This window comes from Trachemys scripta, chromosome 9 (genome assembly GCF_013100865.1).
Source record: "Trachemys scripta elegans isolate TJP31775 chromosome 9, CAS_Tse_1.0, whole genome shotgun sequence".
Taxonomy (NCBI): Eukaryota; Metazoa; Chordata; order Testudines; family Emydidae; genus Trachemys; species Trachemys scripta.
In genome coordinates, this window is record NC_048306.1 from 14566225 (window position 1) to 14589572 (window position 23348).

Genomic DNA, 23348 nt, shown 5'->3' on the forward strand with positions numbered 1-23348 from the left:
GAGCATCATCAGCATGGAAGTATTCTGGAATGGTGCCAAAGCATGAAGGGGCATACGAATGTTTAGCATATATGGCACATGAATATCTTGCAGTACTGACTACAAAGGTGCCATGCGAATATCTGTTCTCACTTTCAGGTGACACTGTAAAGAAGAAGCAGGAAACATTATCTCCTGTAAATGTAAACAAACTTGTTTCTCTGAGGGTTTGGCTGAACAAGAAGTAGGACTGAGTGGACTTGTAGGCTCTAAAGTTTTACATTGGTTTTTTTTTTTTTTTTTTTTTTTTTTTTTGGGGTGTTGTTTTGTAAAAACAAAAACAAAAAAATCTACATTTGTAAGTTGCACTTTCACAACAAAGAGATTGCACTACGGTTCTTGTCTGAAGTGAATTGCAAAACAGTATTTATTTTATCATTTTTACAGTGCAAATATTTGTAATAAAGATAAAGTGAGCACTGTACACTTTGTATTCTGTGTTGTAATTGAAATCAATATATTTGAAAATGTAGAAAAACATTCAAAATATTTAATAAATTTCAATTGGTATTCTATTTTTAACAGTGCGATTAACACTGCGATTAATCGCGATTAATTTTGTGTAGTTAATCGCGTGAGTTAACTGTGATTAATCGACAGCCCTAGTTATTACTACTTCAAGCCAAGGCACCCAGTTCCAGCACTTATGCGTCCTTAATTCATACAGTTGTGAGAAAAGCAGAGGTTTGAGTATCAACTATTATTTTACATTTTCCAGATTTTTCAGTTATGCCACAACTGTTTTATTCAACAATATTTTAAATTAGCTAAAGTCTAATTATTTATTCACCCTGAGAGTGAAAAACTGTAATGAACTTGCTGCTTTTAAACAAACTGAGCTCTATCACACTGTGAATGTGATACTGTATAATTTATCTAAGGGGGGGAGGGATAGCTCAGTGGTTTGAGCATTGGCCTACTAAACCCAGGATTGTGAGTTCAATCCTTGAGGGGGCCACTTAGGGATCTGGGGCAAAAATCTGTCTGGGAATTGGTCCTGCTTTGAGCAGGGGGTTGGACTAGATGACCTCCTGAGATCCCTTCCAACCTTGATATTCTATGATTCTGCATCTGAATTTTTTGAACAAATTTTCTTTGTAATCAGCTTTTAGAGTTATTCAAGAGAAAACAATCTACCCTATATTTTCTATTATCCATAACAGGTAGAAATCTAGTAGCAATTACCAAATAATATACAGTGGTATAATTACTGTGAATTTTAACTCAGCTGTGTGCTCAATTAACTATAATGGTTTGTCTATAAAGTAGCTGGGCAATTAGTCTGCATATTCTACAAAGAAAGAATAATTTTAAAGTTTTTCAATAAACATCCACACCAGATTTTTATACTTCAATATTTAATCCCTTTAAATATGTTTTCTATAACTATGTTTCAAATCTAGAACTAGAAAAAGGATCAGGCCTTACTTGGAACTAATCATTTACATTGAGTACAAAAAAAACCCAATTGTTAGTTTAACACTAAAGCTGAGAAATCAAGTGCAAAAGTTAAGGTTGCTCCTGCAATATTAACCATTGCTTTGAACATACCTAATAGTATGTGTTTGTCTTGTTAAACAGTGATATATTTTGTGTTATTAATGTAGGATATCAAAAGCACAAAGCACGTAACATGGCTCTGGTTAATATCGCAGGAAGAACTTCAATTTTGAACTTCCTGCCATTCAATTTCTCAACCTCCTTCATGTTTCTTTAAATACTATTCTTTGCATTTAGGGCCAGATTGTGGCCCACTTGTACAGCACTACAAGGTGCCCCATTACTACCTATTACACTACTCAGAGCACAGGTGGTGAAGCAGCCTCTATAGAAGCACAGAGCATAATTAGATTGGCATGTCAGAAAACATACACTAAGCTAGGTACAGAACCAGTGAAGTTTATACTTTTCCCAGATCAGCAGTCAGACTGAAGGTTTGTCTACACTACCGCTTAAGTCAATGTAAATTACGTCACTCGGGGTGGAGGGGTGTGTGAAAAAGCCACCCCCACAAGCAATGCAAGTTACATCAACCTAAGCGCTGTCCACACTACTGGTATGTCAGTGGGAGTCACTCTCCCGCCAACATAGTTGCTGCCTCTCGCTGAGGTGGAGTAATTATGCCTCTCCCATCAGCATAGCACAGCTGCATTGGTGCAGCTGAGCTGATGTAGCACAGTAGTTTAGATTAGCCTTGAGTCACAATCTCTCTCCTGAACGACTCCAAACACAGTGCAACAATGCATAATCCCTATCTCAGGGAAGATCATTAATGCACAAACTAGCCCTCATTTTCCCTGATATTTTTAAAAGGAACAAATTCCAGAACTATTTAGTTCAGGGATATTAATAAGCCCACAATCTTCACTATAAAAAATCAATAAAAATTATGTTAATATAGAAGATAGAGTGAGATCGATCACGAGACATTAAAAAAGGTCTTTTTTGCCAATCCCTTGTTTCTACTAATAGAGAATTTGAGTGATCCCAAGGATCCCATTTTCAGAAACAAGTTAGGGTAGTCCAGGCCAGTATTTTCTTCTCCTGTAGCCACAACCCTCTCAACAGCTACTGTTGAGCACTCAGGTGATATGCAAAGCAAGATGACATCCCCTTTATGGCTCCTTTATGTACAAATTGCTCCTCCCCTTCTTTCCCAGCCCCAAATGTTTCTGCTTATTTATTTACATTTGAAAAAATCAGATCCAAAATACGCATGTTTTTGCTGCAGGATTTTGGCAATAATGCACAATATCAGAGCCCTCCAACATAAAGGGGGAGAAAAGTCAGTTTCCTAAATGAAATTAGCAGTTACATTTATACACATTCATGCAGATTACAAATCTGGAAAAGAACAGTCTCAAGAGTTTCTTGGTGGTCCATACAGATATCAAACCAATAACAGAGAAAATGTTGCTGCTGATACTAATGGTAGTAGCTGGGCCAGTATTTCATTGATGTTAGCAGTTTGGGGTAAAATGCTATATATTCCTGGATAACAAAATCTTAAAGATCTTTAAGAGAAGACTCACTGTCCCTCATTAGTCAAATGAAACTGCAAGATCACTCACTCAACTAAAGCCACATCTCAATTCAATTTAACTTTTTGAACTACAGTTTAAAATTGTTTTTCAGAATCTTTGTCTCACTAAATATATATATATATGAAATTGAACACATAAATCTGACTTCCTGCCAGAAATGCGCTCATAACAGATCAAGTTACAGAGCTCATATGTTTGATGGTATGGGAAGAAACAGCTCTTCTGATTGCTATCACTGTAGCTAGAAAGAATATTCCTTTGAAATGGGTGGGCTATGTTCCTTCTAATTTTAAATCTTCCTGAATTTGAGTCTTCTTATCTCATAATTTTTTCATAGGTCAGTTAGCACCATTCTTGTAAAAATTACCAAAATTTCTACATAAACTGCCTAAAAAATATGACTGTTCATCCTTTGACTAAAGACTAGAACACAATATTCTTTGCCTTGTTATTTATGCCATTTCATATTTATTTTTTGTACACACATTGGCCCTCTTGGGGTAATCTGATCTTCGAAGGCACAAGGGTCTGCCCACATGGATCTGACTGCAGGAGCAGACACTTTTTTAGTAGTTGTATTTTCATAGTACTTGTTTTTCCAGATATATGTGGATTTACATCATGCCTGCAAGTATCTTCTTAGTTTGTTTTATATATTATATAGGCTTTTGAAAAATTCAATAAAATATCTTAATTAAAAACAAGGTAAATCATGACATCTTTCTACTGATAAAAAAAGGCAGGAAGAACTTTTAGTAGATAGAGGGAAAGAAAAGTTTTGGTCAACTTCGTATATTGTAAAAGAATAAAGTGTACTTTTTTCTCTTGCATCTTATCTTTAAAGTATTTGTTTTGTCTATACTCATTGTTCTTCCTGTACCTAACCAGCTGACTGTATTTCTGAACAATAGGTATAATGTAAGACTAAGCTCCATTTCAGTAAAAGCATAAGTGCAAATGCAGCTACAATAACAACTACCATTACCATTTACAATCCGGTTTTGTAAGAATTAAAGAAAAATTATAATTACCAGTTTATAAGAGCTTTTGTTTAAAAGTCATAATTATGGTTACTATTGCTAAGTCACTGACTTCACAACGTCTAAGAGCAAACCTCTAACTTTTTGTGCGTGTATTCCCATCGACTTTCATGGGACTATTGGAATGAGTAAAGATTGCACAATCCGGACAGAAATGTACATATGTTGCTCCTTTTATTGGGAGTTCTGAAAGGAATTTTTGTAAATAACAGCCTCATCTCCAGCACTGATACCTTCCACAAAACTACAATAAAGGGCAGATAAAGCCTAGAGACTGCTGGGAAACTACCAAAAAATCTTCAGCTAAAAATAGTCAATCATTAAGACCAGTAATCTGCCTCTGTTGTCTGGAAATCTGGATTGCCTGACACACTGCACCAATGCGTTAGTACTAATGGCAGAAACTTCAACTCCGTTCTAGGGAGCTGCATAATAGTCCTGTTCGAACAGCCTGTAACTATCATCCATTTCCTTGATTTCTAAACAACATACATATAGTTTGGTAAGGCATAAGAAGTGTTTTACTATGCAACACACACTTCTCCTTCACTAAACTGTTCCAGTGATGAAAGGAAGAAAGAAACCTACCCAATATGCAGAATACATCAGCAAGGATGGAGGACATGTCATCCCGAAATTCCTAACAAAAACAAAAAAGACAGTAAATGCAGGAATACCACAATGTGTCATTAGAATATTTTAGTCTATTGTTTTAATAAAGAAATAGAGTCTTGACAGAAATGTAAATTTAGATCCACTAACATTACTCTTGTTAAATCAATGAACAGGAGTGGTTTAACTATCTATTGTGCCTGATGTGTGTGGTAAAATACAAAAGAAAATATTAATACAAAGGAAACCATTATCAACTGAGCTGAAAAGTACTGAAAGAAAAATCCAGTAAGAAAAATCTCAAAGACAGTTAAACTCATGTCTGAGGGTATGGCATAAGTTTTAAAAGTGCACTGAATTAGAAATGCTATTATTAAAGGTTGACAAGGCACGCTCATTGTAAGTCCCTGTTTTCAAGTGCTTCTACAATTCAGTTTTGGAACTAAGTATTTTATATTTATTCTTCAACCCAAAGATGCCTTTTTTGGGTGCACAATTAAGATTCAATTAACCTGGTTTTGGTTCTTTTTGTTATGCTAAGGGATGGTGATACACAGTTAAATAGAAATGACATTCCGCATGCCTTAAGAATATTCCCTTGCCTGAACAGCATATTGAAGAATATTTTAAGCCAGCTAACTTTGAATAATAATAATAATAATAATCAAATTTAAAATTATTTTAAGAATGTACTGTGCATCAACAGTACATTGATTTTCCTAAACATAAACATCCCAAGTTTACAGTTTAAAGCAGGTCCACAGCCAGTTGTATTCATTTTGATAATTATTCAAAACTGTATAGTGTCACAAACAATTCAAAGTTCTGACTTTTGCACTTACAAAATCTGAACCATAATATCGTTTTTAACTTATATAAACATATAAAACATACATTTCATTAAAGTTAAAATGACTGAACACCGCTTAACAACAGTGACTGTTTCAGAAGTGGTGTAAATAAGGGGTGGACCGTCAAAGGCACAAATGACAGTCAGGTATCCTAAGTCAAGAGAATGTAGGTACCCTAAATGTCATTTGTGCCTTTGAACATCTCCCTTAATTTCTAAATTAAAAATCAGAGAATTTAAGAAATGGCTTCATGTAACAAATCATCTGCCAAACTGACACCATACACTATGCACCCAAACACTAACACACAATAACTCCAGATCTTGGGGTTTCGGTTTCACAGTAGGACAGTGTTTCTCAAACTGGGGCCGCCGCTTGTGTAGGGAAAGCCCCTGGTGGGCCGGGCCAGTTTGTTTAGTCCGCAGGTCCGGCCAATCGCGGCTCCCACTGGCCGCGGTTTGCCGCTGCATGCCAATGGAAGCTGCTGGAAGCAGCGGCCAGTACACCCCTCGCCCCGTGCCACTTCCAGCAGCTCCCATTGGACTGGAGCAGCGAACCGCAGCCAGTGGGAGCCACGATTGGCCAGACCTGCGGATGCGGCAGGTAAACAAACCCGCCAGGGGCGTTTCCTACACAAGCGGCGGCCACAGTTTGAGAAACACTGCCCTAAGATAAGTATATTGAAAAGTCAATGCCATATAAATCAGGGTAGATTTAAAAAAAAAAATTAAATTAAAAAAAAAAGTTTGTTTTAAATTAAATCATACATGGTTTTCTTTTTAAAATAAATCTATTTAAATTTGAAATTGAGAATATGTTAATTACTAAACTTACTTTAAATCTATTATATCATTTAAATAAAAATAATATTCAAACAGTGTATGTTTGCTGCCAGAATGTAATGATATTCAAACTACTGAACTGGTGGAAGTTGTTGGGGTAGCCTATAGCAGTGGCTCTCGCCAGGTGTATGTGTACCCCTGGGAGTACACAGAGGTCATCCGGGGGTACATCAGCTCATCAAGATATCTGCTTAGTTTTACAACAGGCTACATAAAAAGCACAAAAGTAGTCAGTGCAAACTAAAATTTCATACTTGTTTATACTGCTCTATATACTATACACTGAAATGTAAGTACAATATTTACATTCCAATTAATTTATTTTATAACTGTATGTTAAAAATGAGAAAGTAAGCAATTGTTCAGTAATAGTGTGCTGTGACACTTTTGTATTTTTATGTCTGATTTTGTAAGCAAGTAGTTTTTAAGTGAGGTGAAACTAGTTTTGTGCATTTTTGATTGAATTCCAATTTCCATCCAAATACAGCTGGGCACAAATCCAAAACAATAATCATTTAGAAAATAAGAAATGCGTCACTCACCATTTTTTAACATAATAAAGTAGTAAAAAAACTTAGAATCTAATTAAGTGCACATTAGCTATACAATTATACAATATGAGAAAAATGTATTTAGATATAGCGTATCCTTCAGGGTTAGCAAAAAGAAATACCAAAATTAGCAATAAAGGCTGTATTCAGTTGCAAATCAATATGTTTTAAAGGTTACCAACCAGTGAAAATCAACCTCTCCTTAGGAAAATAACTAAAAAACACAACAGCCAAACAAAATTAAAACAGGTTATCTAAATTAATCCACGATTTTCCCTCCCTCATAGCTTCAGTCCTGAGGTATTTTTAAATATGTTGGAAATTTAAGTGAGCTCTACATAAATCAGACCTAGCATTAGCTAAAAAGCCCACAGCACTATTCTATAGCTACCCCAAACACCCACTCCTCCCTCCTGAACATTCTAGTATCTAAACTATTTTCTATAGTAAAAGTACCGATTGTAAAAACTGAAAGGCTTCACTAGCATTGTGGGTACACAAAAGAACCATAAAGTTAAAAAATATCCAAACTTCCCAGTCAAGAACGAGCTTGCATTTGAGTACCATAGTCCCCCACATATGTCTATAAAACATTTGTTTCTCTCTTCAGCTTTTCACCAGATGATCCTCAATATACATTCAATGAATACCATTTTAACCTAACCGTGGGAAATTTTCATTCATTACAGTGCACTTCAACAGGAAAGATGTAACATCACCAACATATTCTTTAAAGTGGTCTTGGCACAATAGTTATAATTGTGTATAAGTAATATTTGTCATTTCAGTGTTTTCATTCCCTCTCTCTTCACAACACATAGTAAACCTTAAACTTATGCTGAAACTATAAGGTGTTAATAGTCAAAAGTATCACCTTAATTTTGGGTGGGAAGGGGGGTAGGTGAAGGAGGTGGAGAGGGATAGAACAAGATGGGCAGAGTATCTGACATGGAGTTACACTTCCAAGTCCACCTCCTCAAGCAGTGGTAGCTATGTTGGCAGGGGAGCTTCTCCCCCACTGACACAGCACTGTCCACACCAGCGCTCAGAATGGTGCAACTAACGTCACTCGAAGGGTGACTTTTTCACACCCCTGAGCACTTGAGTTATACTGAACTAAGTGCTAGTGTGTACAAGCCCGAAGAGTAAAAGCAGTTTCTTTAGAAGTTTTAAGGGACTATGTCTGCAGGGTCTGGTGTGTTTCTGCTGGTTTACCATTTACTTTGACTTCCATAAGTAATAAGCTAACTAAAATATTAAATAAACCTACAGCAAGTAGTACAAATATATACTTACTATAACATCACTGAGAACATTAGAAGCTTGATCATGCTTTAGGTTTCCCTTGACAACGTGATTTGCAAGCTCATACAGAGCCTGCTGGATATCTGTCAAACATAAAACATAGGAAAACAAGTGTTAGGTAATCCTTAGTTTAACTTTTGGGGAAAATCTACTTTTTTCCCCACTTCACCCAGATTATTTATTTGTATAAGGCAGCGTTCTGAGGTCCCAATCTGGCCTCACGGGACAAGACACTGTACAAGCACATAACAAAATATGGTCCTTGCCCTAGAGATTCTATGGAAAGAGAGTTAAATGCCATAGACTAAAATGGGATGCATTATTACACCAGTCTCATGCACAACAATATGAGTTTAACTGGCTAAAGTTCAGCATAAAGACACATTTGCATAGTCCACATAAATTGGAGATTACGTCATGACAAAGGAAAAATACTATAATAAACTAAGTTGCAGCTATAAAAATTAAGATAATCAGTATTCACTTCTTTAGGTGGAAAATTAATAACTGAGTAACACTTTGTCAGGCTGAATACTTTGTAGAGAGAAAAATGAGAGAAAAGCTTCTATGACTAGGTAATGTCACATGCTTCAGAGCGTTACATTAAATTGCAAAGTTCTTCACTGCTCCTTGGAACAGAGACTGTGTGTTTGGGGAGAATTATAGAACATTAAATACATGCTTGTTTTGTACACATGGTTCCAACAAGTTAAAAACAGATGGCTACAGTATTTTAAATGTATAGAGAATTGTCTTTAAAACACCTTATTACAGTGTGAGTAATACATTTATAATCACTGATGTGACTAAAAGCCAAAACACAAAGGAGGTACATTTTCATTATGCGTATAATTATATTATAGGCCGGGTGGCCAACCCGCTGTTCCTGAGCCACATGAGGCTCTTTTACAGGTAAAGTATGGTTCACGGAGGCCCCCCATTCTCCACCTAGCAGACTGGAAGCAGGGGGGAAGCTTGGGGTGACAGGGTGGTGGGGTTAGGGACTTCTGCCAGAGACGACTGGTACCTGTTGGGGGGAGCGGGGGCACAATTTAAAGGTCGCTCCCAACAGCTTGAGTCATGCCCTCCTAGGCATGCTCCCCTACCCTCAGCAGCCCCTCCCTGCAGCTCCCAGGTGTTAGCTCCCCGTGGAGAGGCAATGGCAAACACCTGGGAGCTGCAGGGAGGGGCGGGGAGAGGCAGCAGCAAAAGCAGAGGCTCTGCCTGCAGCTCCCAGCTATTTGCCACTGCCTCTCACTACGGCCGCAGCCCCCAGCTTGCCAGATCCAGCAGCTGCCTTGCATGGAGGGGGCCATGCAGCAGCATGTAACTGGCCACGGCCCGCAAACCCTGGCAAAAATCGGGGTGGGGTGGGGGGGGAACCATGTTACCTCATGTGTCCCTCCCCCTCCCCTACATAGCCTCTGGCTTCTGCCCAGCAGGGAGGGGGGCGGTCTCAAGGCTCCAGCCCAGCAGGGCTTCATCAGGAGCAGGGCTGAAGCCCCAAGCCCCAGCAGGCGGCTCCTGCAGGGCTGAGGCCCAAGCCCCGGCAGGCGCACCCCGGCTCTTGAATTTCTGAAGATTGTCGTATGCGGCTCGGAGGGTCAGTAAATTTGGCCACCACTGTTATAGGCTATGTCTACACTACAAGCTAGGGGTGTGATTCCGCTCCTCACCTCAAACTCGCGCAGGCTCTCATTGAGCTAGTACCAATATAAATAGCAGTGTAGCCACAATAGCACTGGTAGTGGCCACGAAGGCACCGCTGACTCGTAATGAATACAAAACCACCTGAAATTGGTGCATATATATTTGGGAAGGCTCACCCATGTCTCCACAGCCACAACCAATGCTATAGTTTGGCTACACTGCTATTTATACTTGCGCTAGCTCACTGAGAGTTAGCGCAACTATGTGAACACTAGCAAGGGAAATCACACTCCTACCAAGCCATGTAGATATAGCCATACAAAACACCCGGTTGAAAATATTAAACATCAACAGTGTGCTCAATAAGTACTGAGATCGTGGATCTTTTTGACGAAACCCAACTACTCTATACATTTGGGATTACAAAACTCTAACCTGAAGTTACATTAATAGCATGGAATTGTTTAATTCCAGAGTTGGGCAAAAAGTTCTTAATTTTCTTTGAAGTAGTATTTCTGATGAAGGAACTCTAATTCTTCAGAGTTTAAGCCAATCTCTAACTATTAGAATTCAGGAGGAGACCTAATGTGGGGACATGTAATCCCAACCCTCCGTACTGCAGCAATCCTACATCTTCCTCCAAAGCATATGGTACTGGCCACAGTCGGAGACACGATAATGAACTATATGAACCTCAGGTCTGATCCAATATGACAACTTCTATGTTCCTGTCCTCTGCTTTGAATCCCCATTCATTGATTACACTAATCTTCAAAATAATCAGTTAGTCAAAGTCAGTCACCTAACTAGACAGTCCAAGATATTTTTTCCAAGATCAACTGCAATATTGAGAAATGGCGTATCTTCTAAATAAATAATGGTATTATTTCAGAAGTAGACGTTTGAGGGGGTTGTTTAAATTTTGGGTGGATATTTAGGATATTTGAAATATATAATTCAGATGCATTTTATAGTAGGTCAACATATGCTCCAGAAATAATTTAAAAAGTTTGATACCTTAGTCATCAGATGAGACAGAAGCATACTCTATTACACTTACAGACTTCTCAGCTTAAATCTCAACTTATTCTGAGACAGAAACAGCATCTGGGACACAGACTGTCCTATTTGCTTGTATAGCACATACCCCAATGGAACCATAATCCTTGATTGGTGTTTCTAGGACACTACAATAATAGTCATCAAAATACAACTAAATAATTTTTATATATAAGGGAAGCAGCAGTTGAAATTGATATAGAACTTACTCAGAATTTTAAGAAGTGCTGGTAGTAACAATTCACACAAAAATAATATAAATTAATCACAATTTAATTCCTTTTTTTATTGAAAGCACCATTGTTGTATCTAAGCATCTAAAAAAAAAAAAGAAAATTTAAAGTGTTTTGTCTTCCTCAAGCTAATTTATCTTCTGAAATAGATAACTAGGAGTTCCCCAGTAGACTGTGGGCCTGATTTCCTCTCACTAGTTTTATAACACAAAACACTGATTTAATGGAGTTATTCCCTTTTTATCATTGCGAGAGCAGAATCAGACCCTTCTATGTTTTAATTGAATGAGAATTGTTCAATTATAGAGACTGCATAAATTTCAATTTTTTAAGTATGTCACCAAATCTATTAACTTTCCTCAATCAGAAGGAAATAGACAGCTTTATAAATTTCAATGAAAGTTTGAATCTCAAGTTTATAAAAGTCAATAAAGGAAGATGATGATTGAAAACAGCTCATTTTTGGGCCATCAGCCTTCTATTAAAACAATTACTTATTCTAAACATACCTGGGAGTTAAAATAAATTTTTGCAATTTTACTTATTTGTTTAACATTAAATACTTTTTATTTTGCAAAATTAATTAAATCACATTTGTGTTTCAAAATAATAATCCCCTCTGCTTTTATCGTTTCCCAAGGCAACTGTTTTAACAAGATCCCCAGACACCACCTAAACAAAGTAAGCAGCTTTGCAGCCTCCATAATATTGAATCTTTCCTTTCAGAGAATCATACAGAGCAAATAAAGCCAAAATTCAATTTTTTTTGTTTATGTTGCAAAATTATGCTTTTTTATTTGTCCTTGGACATTTTAATCATTCTAATTCTTAAAGCTCCCCATCAAAATTATAAATACACACATTTTAGAATGAACGTTAAAACCCTTTTTAAAATTGGAACTTTAGAAACTAAAACCAGCAATATATTTACCCAAGGAAGACAGAATTGGAAACTAAGAACTATAACTCTATAGGAGCAAACTGAACAATATGATTAAGAGTTTATACTTGCATTATTAAGCAGCTACTTCTGTACATTCCAAGCATTTCTTATATTCCTAATTACTTGTTAGAATAAAACTCAGCTCTCCACAAAACGTAAGCAGTTGAGCTTTGCATATGGAACTTCACAAGGAGTTACTATGAAGAAATCCACCTCCCTAACCAAAGACTGGTTGCGGGTCTGCAAAGCGCTCCCTTCACATACTTCCTGTGTGAATGTTTGAGATTAACTGAATCTGTGTAAATGGATATCCTCCTGGCTGTATGCACTGAGCTCCCCCCTCCTTATTATGCAGCAATCACCATACATATTGACATTCCATCCAGGCACACATTTGGACCCTGATCAATTTCATATATATACACACTCCAAGTATATTGGATGATATCAACTTACCTCTGAAAGTCACATTTTCATGGCTTTTATTTTCACTGAGCGTGCGGCATAACTGCAAACTGAAAAGAGAAATATTCTTTATACAATTTCAGTTTTCAAAATCAGTCATGAAGTTTAGTTACAAATAGAATTATATAGTACTGTTTGCTGTTCTATATGTATCTAGTTATTTTAGATTATTTTGACAAGCCAAACCAGTTGAAAACCAAAACATAATCTTTATTCAATACTTAAAGCTAAAATTAGGATCTTAATTTAGAAAAGTTACAAATGTAGCAGTACTTCCATACACCAGCTTCTGGATTGCCACGCTTTCTCAGTACGACTGCCAGAAAACTGAGAAATTAAGGCAATATAAGGACATGAAAGTAGGCAAGAAAGCACTGCCATTTACATAATATTGTTAAGAAGTGACATGCAAGTATCTTTCCAGTGGCCATTATTGAACTTTTGCCCATATGTATGTTTGAAATATTTGTTCACGTTTTAATGCTAGGCATTCACATGATTTCACAGAACATAATCCCAGCAAGGGGGAGGAGTGTGCACACACTACTAAGTATCTATTTTAATCTTTAAAAAAATATATTAAAAAAAGATGATTATACGCTGGAGGGTTCTGTCCTCTAGATCAGTGTCTGTGTTATATTGTGCAAATCCCTTATTTTAAAAAATATGTCTACACAACAGCATTCTAAATAATCTTGTATCCATTTTAAAAACAACACTGTTGTGAAAGAGAATACCTTGTGAAAGAGAAGACCTTATATATTTGTGAAAGAAGACCTTACATATTTTAAGATTTGGTTTTGTTTTTGTTTTTTGTTAATAGCTATCTGTGCACCCAGGTGCTTCAAAAATGCTCCTCAAGGGTACCGGGATCTTCCTGCGCTGTTGTAACTGCAAAATCAGGCCCCAAAACATAAGAGCAGAGAGCTAAAAAATGTGTAAATGCCTACATTTATAAAATTGTAGTAGACTGCTCAAATCAGATTTTTTTAAAGTTTGCAAGAGAACAATTATATTCTTGTAAGGACCACAACTTCAGATATTACAATTCATTTCAGAGTTTGAGAGAATTAAAAATGAAGACAGCATCAAAACTATGCAAATTCTACATTCTCTCATAAAGATATATAGAAACTCATAGCAGTACGTTATAATGTAGATTATATATAAAAATATTAGGTTTCCTTGATATCATAACCAAAATTATATATTAACTCTTCTAAAGAAAGCTCATACAACAATCATAGCCAGTCACTCAGGCTGCTTGCAACCAATGCACACAACTCCCTTCCAATCTGGTCCAAACAGCTGTTCTATCAATCAAAGTATTAGGTGATTTTAATAACGAAAAGATACATATACTGTGTCAAACATTAAGAAAATGTGCAATTTCAAATGTAAATATAATGCAATAAGCAGGTTCACTGTACAGCTACACTATGGAGGCTTTCGTGCCACATAAAGTGAAGGTATGGCTCAAATTATTATGATTACTTTTTTATTGTTACAGAAAACACAATAGATTCTCTCTAACATATCACATAACATGGACAGGTCTATTTCTAACGTTGGGGCCAAGAAGCTTCTATTTCATTCTTTCACTAATGGTGAATTTTCTTCTATTCATTATTAACCAAGATAAATAGACCTTTAAAAGCATTTACAAAAATCAATATTTCTTCAAAAGAACTATTTCAGGCCATCTGATCTCAACCTAGTCTTTCTTCTGAGTCTACTGTGTATTTTCTTAAATATTAAGTAGATTAATTAGTACACATTACAGTCAGCCTATGTGCAGTCATTTCTACTTTCTGCTTAAAATTAACAGTCAAACTAAGTCCCTGATCCTACACTGGGATCCACTCAGGCAGACCCTTTGGAGCACAAAGTCCTTCCGATATCAGTTTTTATAATGGATCAACAAGCTGTGATGTTAATGGAACTCCACTGTGCGCTAAAGGGTCCACTTCAGCAGATCTTAGTGCAAGTTCAAGGGTTTTAAGTTGTTTCTGTACTACAGACAAATATAAACTCCCATCACACACGACAAACTGAAACAAGACTCAAAATATCAAGAATGCTCTTTCAGCTCATCTTGAAGATCAACCCATTGTTTAAGGTGGCCAAAGAAATCATTAAAGCTACTCTGACACACTACACGATCCTGGATTAGTCTTTTAATTTACAAGAAAACAAAGGTGTCATTGTATAAGTTCAATGGACATGTCCGCCCAGTACCAAGCAGTGGCGAAACACACGCAAATAAGATATTATGGTATACTTAGAAGGGTTAAGATACACACATGCACACTCTGCGTGTGCATGTGAACGCGCACATATATAAAAATGACCTCACCGTGAACAATGTTCAGTTTGGGTCACCTCATTTAAAAAAAAAACACAGGACTAAAATAAAGTTACAAGTGTGGGAGCTTCCAGGAAGATTAAGAGCAGTTAGTAAGAAAAGAAAAAGAAAGACCAGCACTAACTAACCTCTCCCAAAAACAAGTGACACATAAATTAAAAGGCAAAAAATTTTAAATACTTTTTTCCAACATATAGCTGGTATGTGAAACTCACTGATGCGAGATACTGATTGCGACAAATAGTTCAAAAATTGTTTAAGAAGGCCTAGACATTTACTGACTTGTAAAGAGCTAATTAAATTAGAGTTTATACTAGGGATGTACAAATTTAACTGGTTAACCGATAAGCTTGATGCTTATCGGTTTCTGTTAACGATTAAACTCTGCCCAGGGTCCCAGCTGCCGTCCTGTGCGCCCAGGGTCCCTCCGGGCTGCCAGCCCCTCGGCCACCTAGCATCCCAGTGCAGCTGCCAGCCCCGCAGTCAGGCGGCAGCAGGGACCCCTGGGCACAGGGGCCGGCAGCTGGGACCCATGTAAAACATGTGGGTGCTGCAGCACCCCCCACACCCTAGTTCCTATGGGTTAACGTTTAACCGTGTAACCGATAGAAATTTAATCGGTTACATAGTTACTGTTTTTACATGTTATTTACATCCTTATTTATAAAGCGTACAATTATAAATAATTATAAATAAGGGCTGTGAAGAATTTTTAGGAATCGGATGGCTGATCGCTTAGACTAATCTGTTATATTTTTATTTTTGATCATAGCCATCTATGGATATGTGCAGAATCTTTATGATCTGTTATTTGAGTATTAATGTTTATGTCATAACAGTGTTAACTTTATGATTTAGTATTTTTCATATTGCTTAGAATACATAGATTGAATTGTCTTAATCTCTTTGTCAATGCTGACTATAGATATTGCATTTTTTAAACTTACAGTACCATGATCCACTCCATGTTTTTTGACACATCTGTCATACTTGTTTATCAAAATAAACAAAGACTCTTTAAAAAGTACAAAAGATCAGACTAGCTAGGATAATATTTAGGGCTGTCGATTAATCGCAGTTAACTCACGCGATTAACTCAAAAAAAATTAATCACAATTGCTCTCACTGTTAAACAACAGAATACCAATTGAAATTTATTACATATTTTTTGATGTTTTTCTACATTTTCAAATATATCAATTTCAATTACAACACCAAATACAAAGAGTACAGTGCTCACTTTATATTATTTTTTATTACAAATATTTGCCCTGTAAAAATGATAAAGAAATAGTATTTTTCAATTCACCTCATACAAGGACTGTAGTGCACTCTCTTTATCATGAAAGTGCAAGTTACAAATGTAGGGTTTTTTTGTTATAAAACTGCACTCAAAAACAAAATGATGTAAAACTTTAGAGCCTACAAGTCCACTCAGTCCTACTTCTCGTTCAGCCAATCGCTAAGAGAAACAAGTTTGCTTACATTTAGGGGAGATAATGCTGCCCACTTCTTAATTACAATGTCACCTGAACGTGAGAACAGGTATTCGCATGGCACTGTTGTACCTGGTATTGCAAGATATTTACATTCCAGATGCACTAAAGATTCATATGTCTCTTCATTCTTTGGCCATCGTTCCGGGTGATGCTTGTTAAAAAAATAATGTGTTAATTAAATTTGTGACCGAACTCATTGTGGGAGAATTGTATGTCTCCTGCTCTGTGTTTTACCCGCATTCTGCCATATATTTCATGTTATAGCAATTTCGGGTGATGACCCAGCACGCTGTTCGTTTTAAGAACACTTTCACTGCAAATTTGACAATGCAAAAAAGATACCAATGTGAAATTTTTAAAGATAGCTAATCACTCGACCCAAGATTTAAGAATCTCAAGTGCCCTCCAAAATCTGAGAGGGATAAGGTGTGGAGCATGCTTTCTGAAGTCTTAAAAGAGCAACACACTGATGCAGAAACTATAGAACCCAAACCACCAAAAAAGAAAATCAACCTTCTGCTGGTGGCATCTGACTCAGATGATAAAAATGAACATTTGTTGGTCCTCACTGCTTTGGTCCATTATCAGACAGAACCTTTCATCAGCATGGACACAGGTCCTCTGGAATGGTGGTTGAAGCATCAAGGTACACGACTCTTTAGCGCATCTGGCATGTAAATATCTTAAGATGCCAGCTACAACAGCGCCATTCAAACACCTGTTCTCACTTTCAGGCGACATTGTAAACGAGAAGCAGGCAGCATTATCTTTTGCAAATGTAAACAAACGTGTTTGTCTGAGCGATTGGCTGAACAAGAAGTAGGACTGATTGGACTTGTAATCTCTAAAATTTTACATTGTTTTATTTTTGAATGCAGAGGGGTTTTATACATAATTCTACATTTGTAAGTTCAACTTTCATGGTAAAGAGATTGCACTACAATACTTGTATTAGGTGAACTGAAAAATACTATTTCTTTGGGGTTTTTTTTTTTTTATAGTGGAAATGTTTGTAACCAAAAATAAATATAAAGTGCGCACTGTACAGTTTGTATTCTGTGTTGTAATTGAATATATTTGAAAATGATCTAAAACATCCAAAAATATTTACATAAATTGTATTCTATTATTAACAGCGTGATTAATCAGGATTAATTTTTTTAATCGCTTGACAGCCCTAATAATATTACAAAAGCCATCAACTCTCATGCTTCAGAGCATAACCTCATCACCACACTTTTATACAGTATTATATAAGGAGTAATATATAGTGGGCTGTTTACTTCTGCCTTTTGAGCATCCAGAACCGATCACAGTCAAGAATCAAAATACTAAACAAGACAAACTATTTGGTCTGTTTCATTAGGGCAATTCCCAACTTGTAAAATGATGCTTAAGTATAGATAACTAATAACTTTGCCAACATATCATTTCAGACTGTGATCTTCCTGAATCTCATAAGCTACCCTACATTACCAGCAATTAATGAATTTTCTGTCTTCACCTTTTCTTCCTACTAACCATAGATTGTTCCCCAGACAATTCTTGGTTCTTATTTGAGTGAAAGCTGATATTTTGCTTCTGTTTTGCCCAGCCCCACCATACTTAAAAACTAAACATTGGCTTGAGAATAGGAGCTTGCCCCCAATGAAAAAGATGGGTAAAATAAGTTTTGCTAACATTTATCACTTAGCTTTAGTTGCTAGAATTACAGGTGTTGTCCTTCTACAGCTCATCCCCTTCCCATAGTTTATGAACTTAATCAGTCATGCTATGTATTTAATTTAGACTGCAAGCTCTTTAGAACTGGATTCATGTCCTAGGTCTTCTGCAAAGCACTTAGCACCCTTTCTAAGCTTCTAATTCTTCATTTCTAGAACTGTTACAAAATATTTTTGAAGCATTTCATTTCCATATCTGAATGTAAAATGCAATCAATAATTACTTTTCTTTATTAACAGAGGGGATTGTGGTCAGTGTTTCAGAATAAAAATTCTAGCAAAATTACTCAGTATGTACTTCCAAGGAAACCAGAATTTTGTGCACAAGAAATCTTCCGGAATGTTTGATAAAGATACAATTCTTCCACTTCCAAAAAATTTAAAATGGTAACACTGTGATAAGCCATCATGAATGGACCAAAATCATTTTATATTCTGTTTTTGTTCACAGGCTAGACTAGAATACTTTTGTGTAACATATTTCTAAGATAGTCTGTCTTTTTGTTAGAAAATGGTTTAGCTGATCTGTATGAATCCTACAATAGCCAAAGACTAAGCTAATCCACCCCTTCTAAACTGCTGCAAATTTGCTTTTATAGCACTATAGAGTCTTCAAAACAATGCACATATCTTTACCCAACCAACTATGAAATATCTCTCAACATTAGCTTTGTATTACCACCTAGCATAAGAGGGTTTTCAAAAATGAATCATATTGAACAGTTTCCTAACTCAAACATGAGTAAGAACTGGACTAGAAAAAAATGGCAAGTCTTGACATACATGCCTTGTATGTGAAACCTATGTTATATAAAAAATACTGTGTAATTTAATGAACTATACCTATTTATATATTGTAATAGACATTGCTTAAGTATTACATTTGTATATTCCATTGTTCTTGCTATATACACACAAAAATTCGTAAACAATGGCTAATATACGGTCTCTATACTTATTCACTATCTTTCAAGCTTATTGTGAATTCAGTTGTCAACATAGAATCCTAAACAGGGAAAGTTAAAAAGGAGTTTGAACTTTAGTTTCTTTATAGACCCATCTACACTGCAGTTATTACTGTCAGGGGACCCTATTACCATACAGCTGTTTCTTTATTTGGTCATAATACACTTTAGTTTTTAGTATAGACCAAAACATGTGTAAGCCACGGTTATGTCAAGCTTATATATAGCATGATGCAAGGGCACAGACAACAAGGCTATTCCACTCCTTTCACTACAAAACGGAACAGGTCAAGGGAAGAATGGTGCTGTTTGCAGAGGGCCTCTACCTTCTCCATTCACCTCACCACCTCTTCCCCTCATCCAGCTTTTGAGAGGACTGTACAGCTGTGCCAATTTGAGTAAGGGAAATTAATGATGCTGTGAATACTGTAATGTCTCACTGAAATTCACCACAAAATATTCTATGCTTAAAATTTAACTTTGAAAGTATCATCACTTTTAATAAATGGCAGAGAGATGGAAGTTTTTAAGAGCTCTTCAGATTAATCTACAATATTAAAAAACCTTCATCCCAAGTAACAAGTCAATGTTAAATTGAGGAGACTGTGAATTTCCAGTCAAACCTCTGGATCAGAGGCAACCCCAACACATAGTGGGCAATAAATACAATCAGGGAACCTGCCAAAGTGGAGACCTCTTAGGACTAGTGACAAGGCAGCTCTTTTCTCTGCCAAGCCCAATGGACCCAGAGGGACTGGGGAGGGCGAAGTGGAACTCTCTTGGCACACAAAGCCCACCCCGCGGGAGCACAAGGGAGGAATGAACCATCCACGGTAGCGACCACCCTGGGCTGGATCAGAGAAGAGACGTGGGCGTTAAATCCCTCGGATCGAAGGATTTCGGGGCTGGGGCCTTGCCGGGGATGCTCCGTATTGGGGCGCCTGACGCTTCGCCACAGGCGGAGACAGGCCAACTCGAGAGCCTTGGGCTCAGCCCCAAGAGCGGAGACGCTGGGGGCGAACGGGGGGCAACGCTCGGGGGAGCTTAGCCCAAGGGCAGGAAGGGGGCGCTTGGGACTCATGCACCCAGAGCCCAGCGAGCTGGGCCGGCGGAGGGGGGCGGGCGCTAGTGAGGGTGAAAGGGCGCTAGTGAGGGTGAAAGGGCGCAGACCCGGTAGGGGGCGCTGAGCCCTTTGGGGTGCGATATGGGGCACGCAGCCCAGAGCCCTGCCCTCTACCCACGGCATTCCCAGCTCCCGGCCCCTCCGCCCGACCGGGCCCCAGACTCCAGCCCCTAGCGCCCGGCCGGCGGGCCCGGACTCCAGCGCCCGGCCCCTTCCTCCCCCCGCGCGGCCCCGCACTCACAACTCGCTCTTGCCCGATTTCTCCCAGTTCTTTATCCACTCGGCAGGGAGCGCCCCCGCCGCCGCCATCTTCCCCGTGTGGCGCCGAGAGCCCGGATGGGGGAGCGACGGGCCGGGGTCAGAGGGGACGGGCCGGCCCGCCAGGCATGACGGGAAGCGGGCCCGGGGCAGCCTGGGAGAAGAACGCGCGCTCTCCCGCCGAGCGGCAGCGTAACACTCCCGAGTCCGCCTCCCCTCAGCGCGCGGCTGCTGCTAAGCCCCGGCCCCGCCGCCTGTCTGCAAACCTCCCCGGCCAGACACCGCCGGGCCGAGCGCGTCCCGACCCCCCCTCCCACCGATACTCCGGCAACACCGGGCCCCCGACAACCCCCCACCAAAGACATCGGTATCGCCTAACAGCGCCCCGCTAACACCTGCCCTCAGCACTCTCCCCCCATTCACCAATATCACTGGGCCCCCAGCAACCCAACCAATACATCCAGCCCCTGCATCCACCCACTGAATACAAGTATCAGAGGGGTAGCCCTGTTAGGCTGAATCTGTAAAAAGCAACAGAGGGTCCTGTGGCACCTTTAAGACTAACAGAAGTATTGGGAGCATAAGCTTTCGTGGGTAAGAACCTCACTTGGCATCTGAAGAAGTGAGGTTCTTACCCAAGAAAGCTTATGCTCCCTATACTAATATTAGTCTTAAAGGTGCCACAGGACCCTCTGCCACTGAATACACTGAGCCCTTGTAATTCCCCTTCTAAATATGCTGTGCCCCCAGTAAATTCCCCAAATACACTGGACCCCTAACAATCCCCCCCAATACAGTGAGCCCCCTGCCATCCACCCACTGAATGCACCAGGCCCTTGCAACACTCCCCAAATACACTGGGCCCCCTGCAACCTTCCCTCAAAGACATCAGTAATCCTGGGATCTCACCAATCTCCCCCAAAGGGTCTCCTGCAGTCCACCCACCAAATACATTGCAATATACCAGGCCTCCATCAACTTACCCAAATACACCAGGCGCAAACAGCGGGCCTGCAGCAAATCCCCTCTCACAATGGAAACCCCCATTCTCCAGCAACTCCCCCTCCCCAGTGTATTACAAACACTGGGTACCCAGCAACTTTCCACTAAATACGCCACTGGCCTCCACCAATCCCACAGGGGTAGCGCTGAGCCTGTAGCAACTTCCCGCTCATCTGTCCCTCAAACATCCCCATATCCTCAGCCTAGATTGCCATCCATGCATATGCCTGTGACTTCACAAACTTATTAAAATAAATTTATTCTTAGATATTTATCAAAAGGGCATCAATATAACTATATAATTGTGTAGCTCTGTTCTAAAAATTTATAGTGGTAATGTTAATTTGTATTTAATGATGCAGTTGCAGTCAAGGCACTGCAAAAACTATTTTGATTGTGTTAAAAACTCATTTCATCCGTATTTGTCATACCAATAGTTTGATAGATATATTCTAAATCTATTGAAAAGAAAGAGTGATCCCTTCTTAAATCTTAGGGCAAGTCTATTCTACAAAATTAAGTCCACTTAAGTTACGACGACACAGAGCCACTGCAGTAATTAAATCAGTTTTTCATGTCCGCTCAACACCCCTTCTGTCGGCAGCGCATGTCCTCATCAAGAGCGCTTTCACCAATTTAACTGTCAGTATGGGGAATTTTGGGGCACTGACAGCTGGAACCACACAGCCCTGGGCTGACAGCCCAAGCCCTGCTGTGCTGTCAGTCCCAGGCAGCAGGGCTCTAGTTGTCAGCCACGGGCAGTGGGGCTCTGGCTGTCAGGCAGCAAAAGGTGATGTAAGCAATGCAGTGTCTACCCAGACACTGCGTCAACCTAACTACATTGACCTAAGCGCTATGCCTCTCACAGAGGTGGAGTTACTAAGTCAGTGTAGTGGGCTACTTACATCGGTGGCAGCTTGCAGAGTTGTGTTGACATAAGTTGCTTTACGTCACCTTAACTATAGTGTAGTCCAGGCCTTAGTCTCAGACATGTTTAACTTTTTTTTTTCAAAAAGGCCAAAACATGTATAAAAGAGCTAAAAATACATAAACACTTTACTAATATTGTCCTTCCATGTAAGCAAGGTGCAGTGTGCCCCAATTTACCAGTTTTATGTTAAACCACCACTCCTCTAAACAACATAGCACTTGTGAGCACTTACTATAAAGCTAAGTAAGGTTTATTTAAGTAAGAATAAAGATTTAACAGGAAATAAGAGAGTGGTGAAAACAAGTGGTTACAATGCAAAACAAAATCATAGAAAAGAAACCGGAGTCTACACTTATCAAGAGTTACCTTTCCTATCTAATAAAGTAGATTTCCTCCCCAAATTCAGTCCATTGTAGAGCTGGATATTTTTTCAGTAAACAGGATCCAAAATGTTCATAGAATCATAGAAATGTAGGGCTGGAAGGGACCTCAAGAAGTCATCTAGTTCAGCCTGCTGCGCTGAGGCAGGACCAAGTAAACCTAGACCATCCCTGACAGGTGTTTATCCAATCTGTTTTTAAAAATCTTCAATGATGGCGATTCCACAACCTCCCTTGGAAGCCTATTCCAGATCTTAACTATTCTTATAGTTAAAGTTTTTCCTAATATCTAACCTAAATCTCCCTTGCTCTAGATTAAGCCCCTTACTTCCTGTCCTATCTTTAAGAGTGCACGTGGAGAACAATTGGTCACTGTCCTCTTTATAACAGCCTTTAACATATTTAGAGACTGTAATCAAGTTCCTCCTCAGTCTTCTTTTTTCAAAACTAAACATGCCCAGTTTCTTTAA

At 38.7% G+C, this 23348-nt stretch overlaps 1 protein-coding gene across 4 annotated transcripts in view; it reads right to left on the minus strand.

Annotated features, from left to right (window-relative positions):
- THOC2 (THO complex 2) overlaps positions 1–20680 on the minus strand; it is a 108859-nt gene extending 88179 nt beyond the window's left edge. For all 4 annotated transcript variants that reach the window (XM_034782609.1, XM_034782608.1, XM_034782607.1 and 1 more), the window contains exons 1-4: positions 20549–20680; positions 12626–12684; positions 8276–8367; positions 4712–4763 (exon numbers count right to left, since the gene is read on the minus strand). In XM_034782609.1, coding sequence (XP_034638500.1) covers positions 4712–4763; positions 8276–8367; positions 12626–12684; positions 20549–20616 — 271 coding nt within the window. In that variant the 5' untranslated portion in view covers positions 20617–20680. The remainder of the gene's footprint in view (positions 1–4711; positions 4764–8275; positions 8368–12625; positions 12685–20548) is intronic.
- Positions 20681–23348: the final 2668 nt, after the last annotated feature.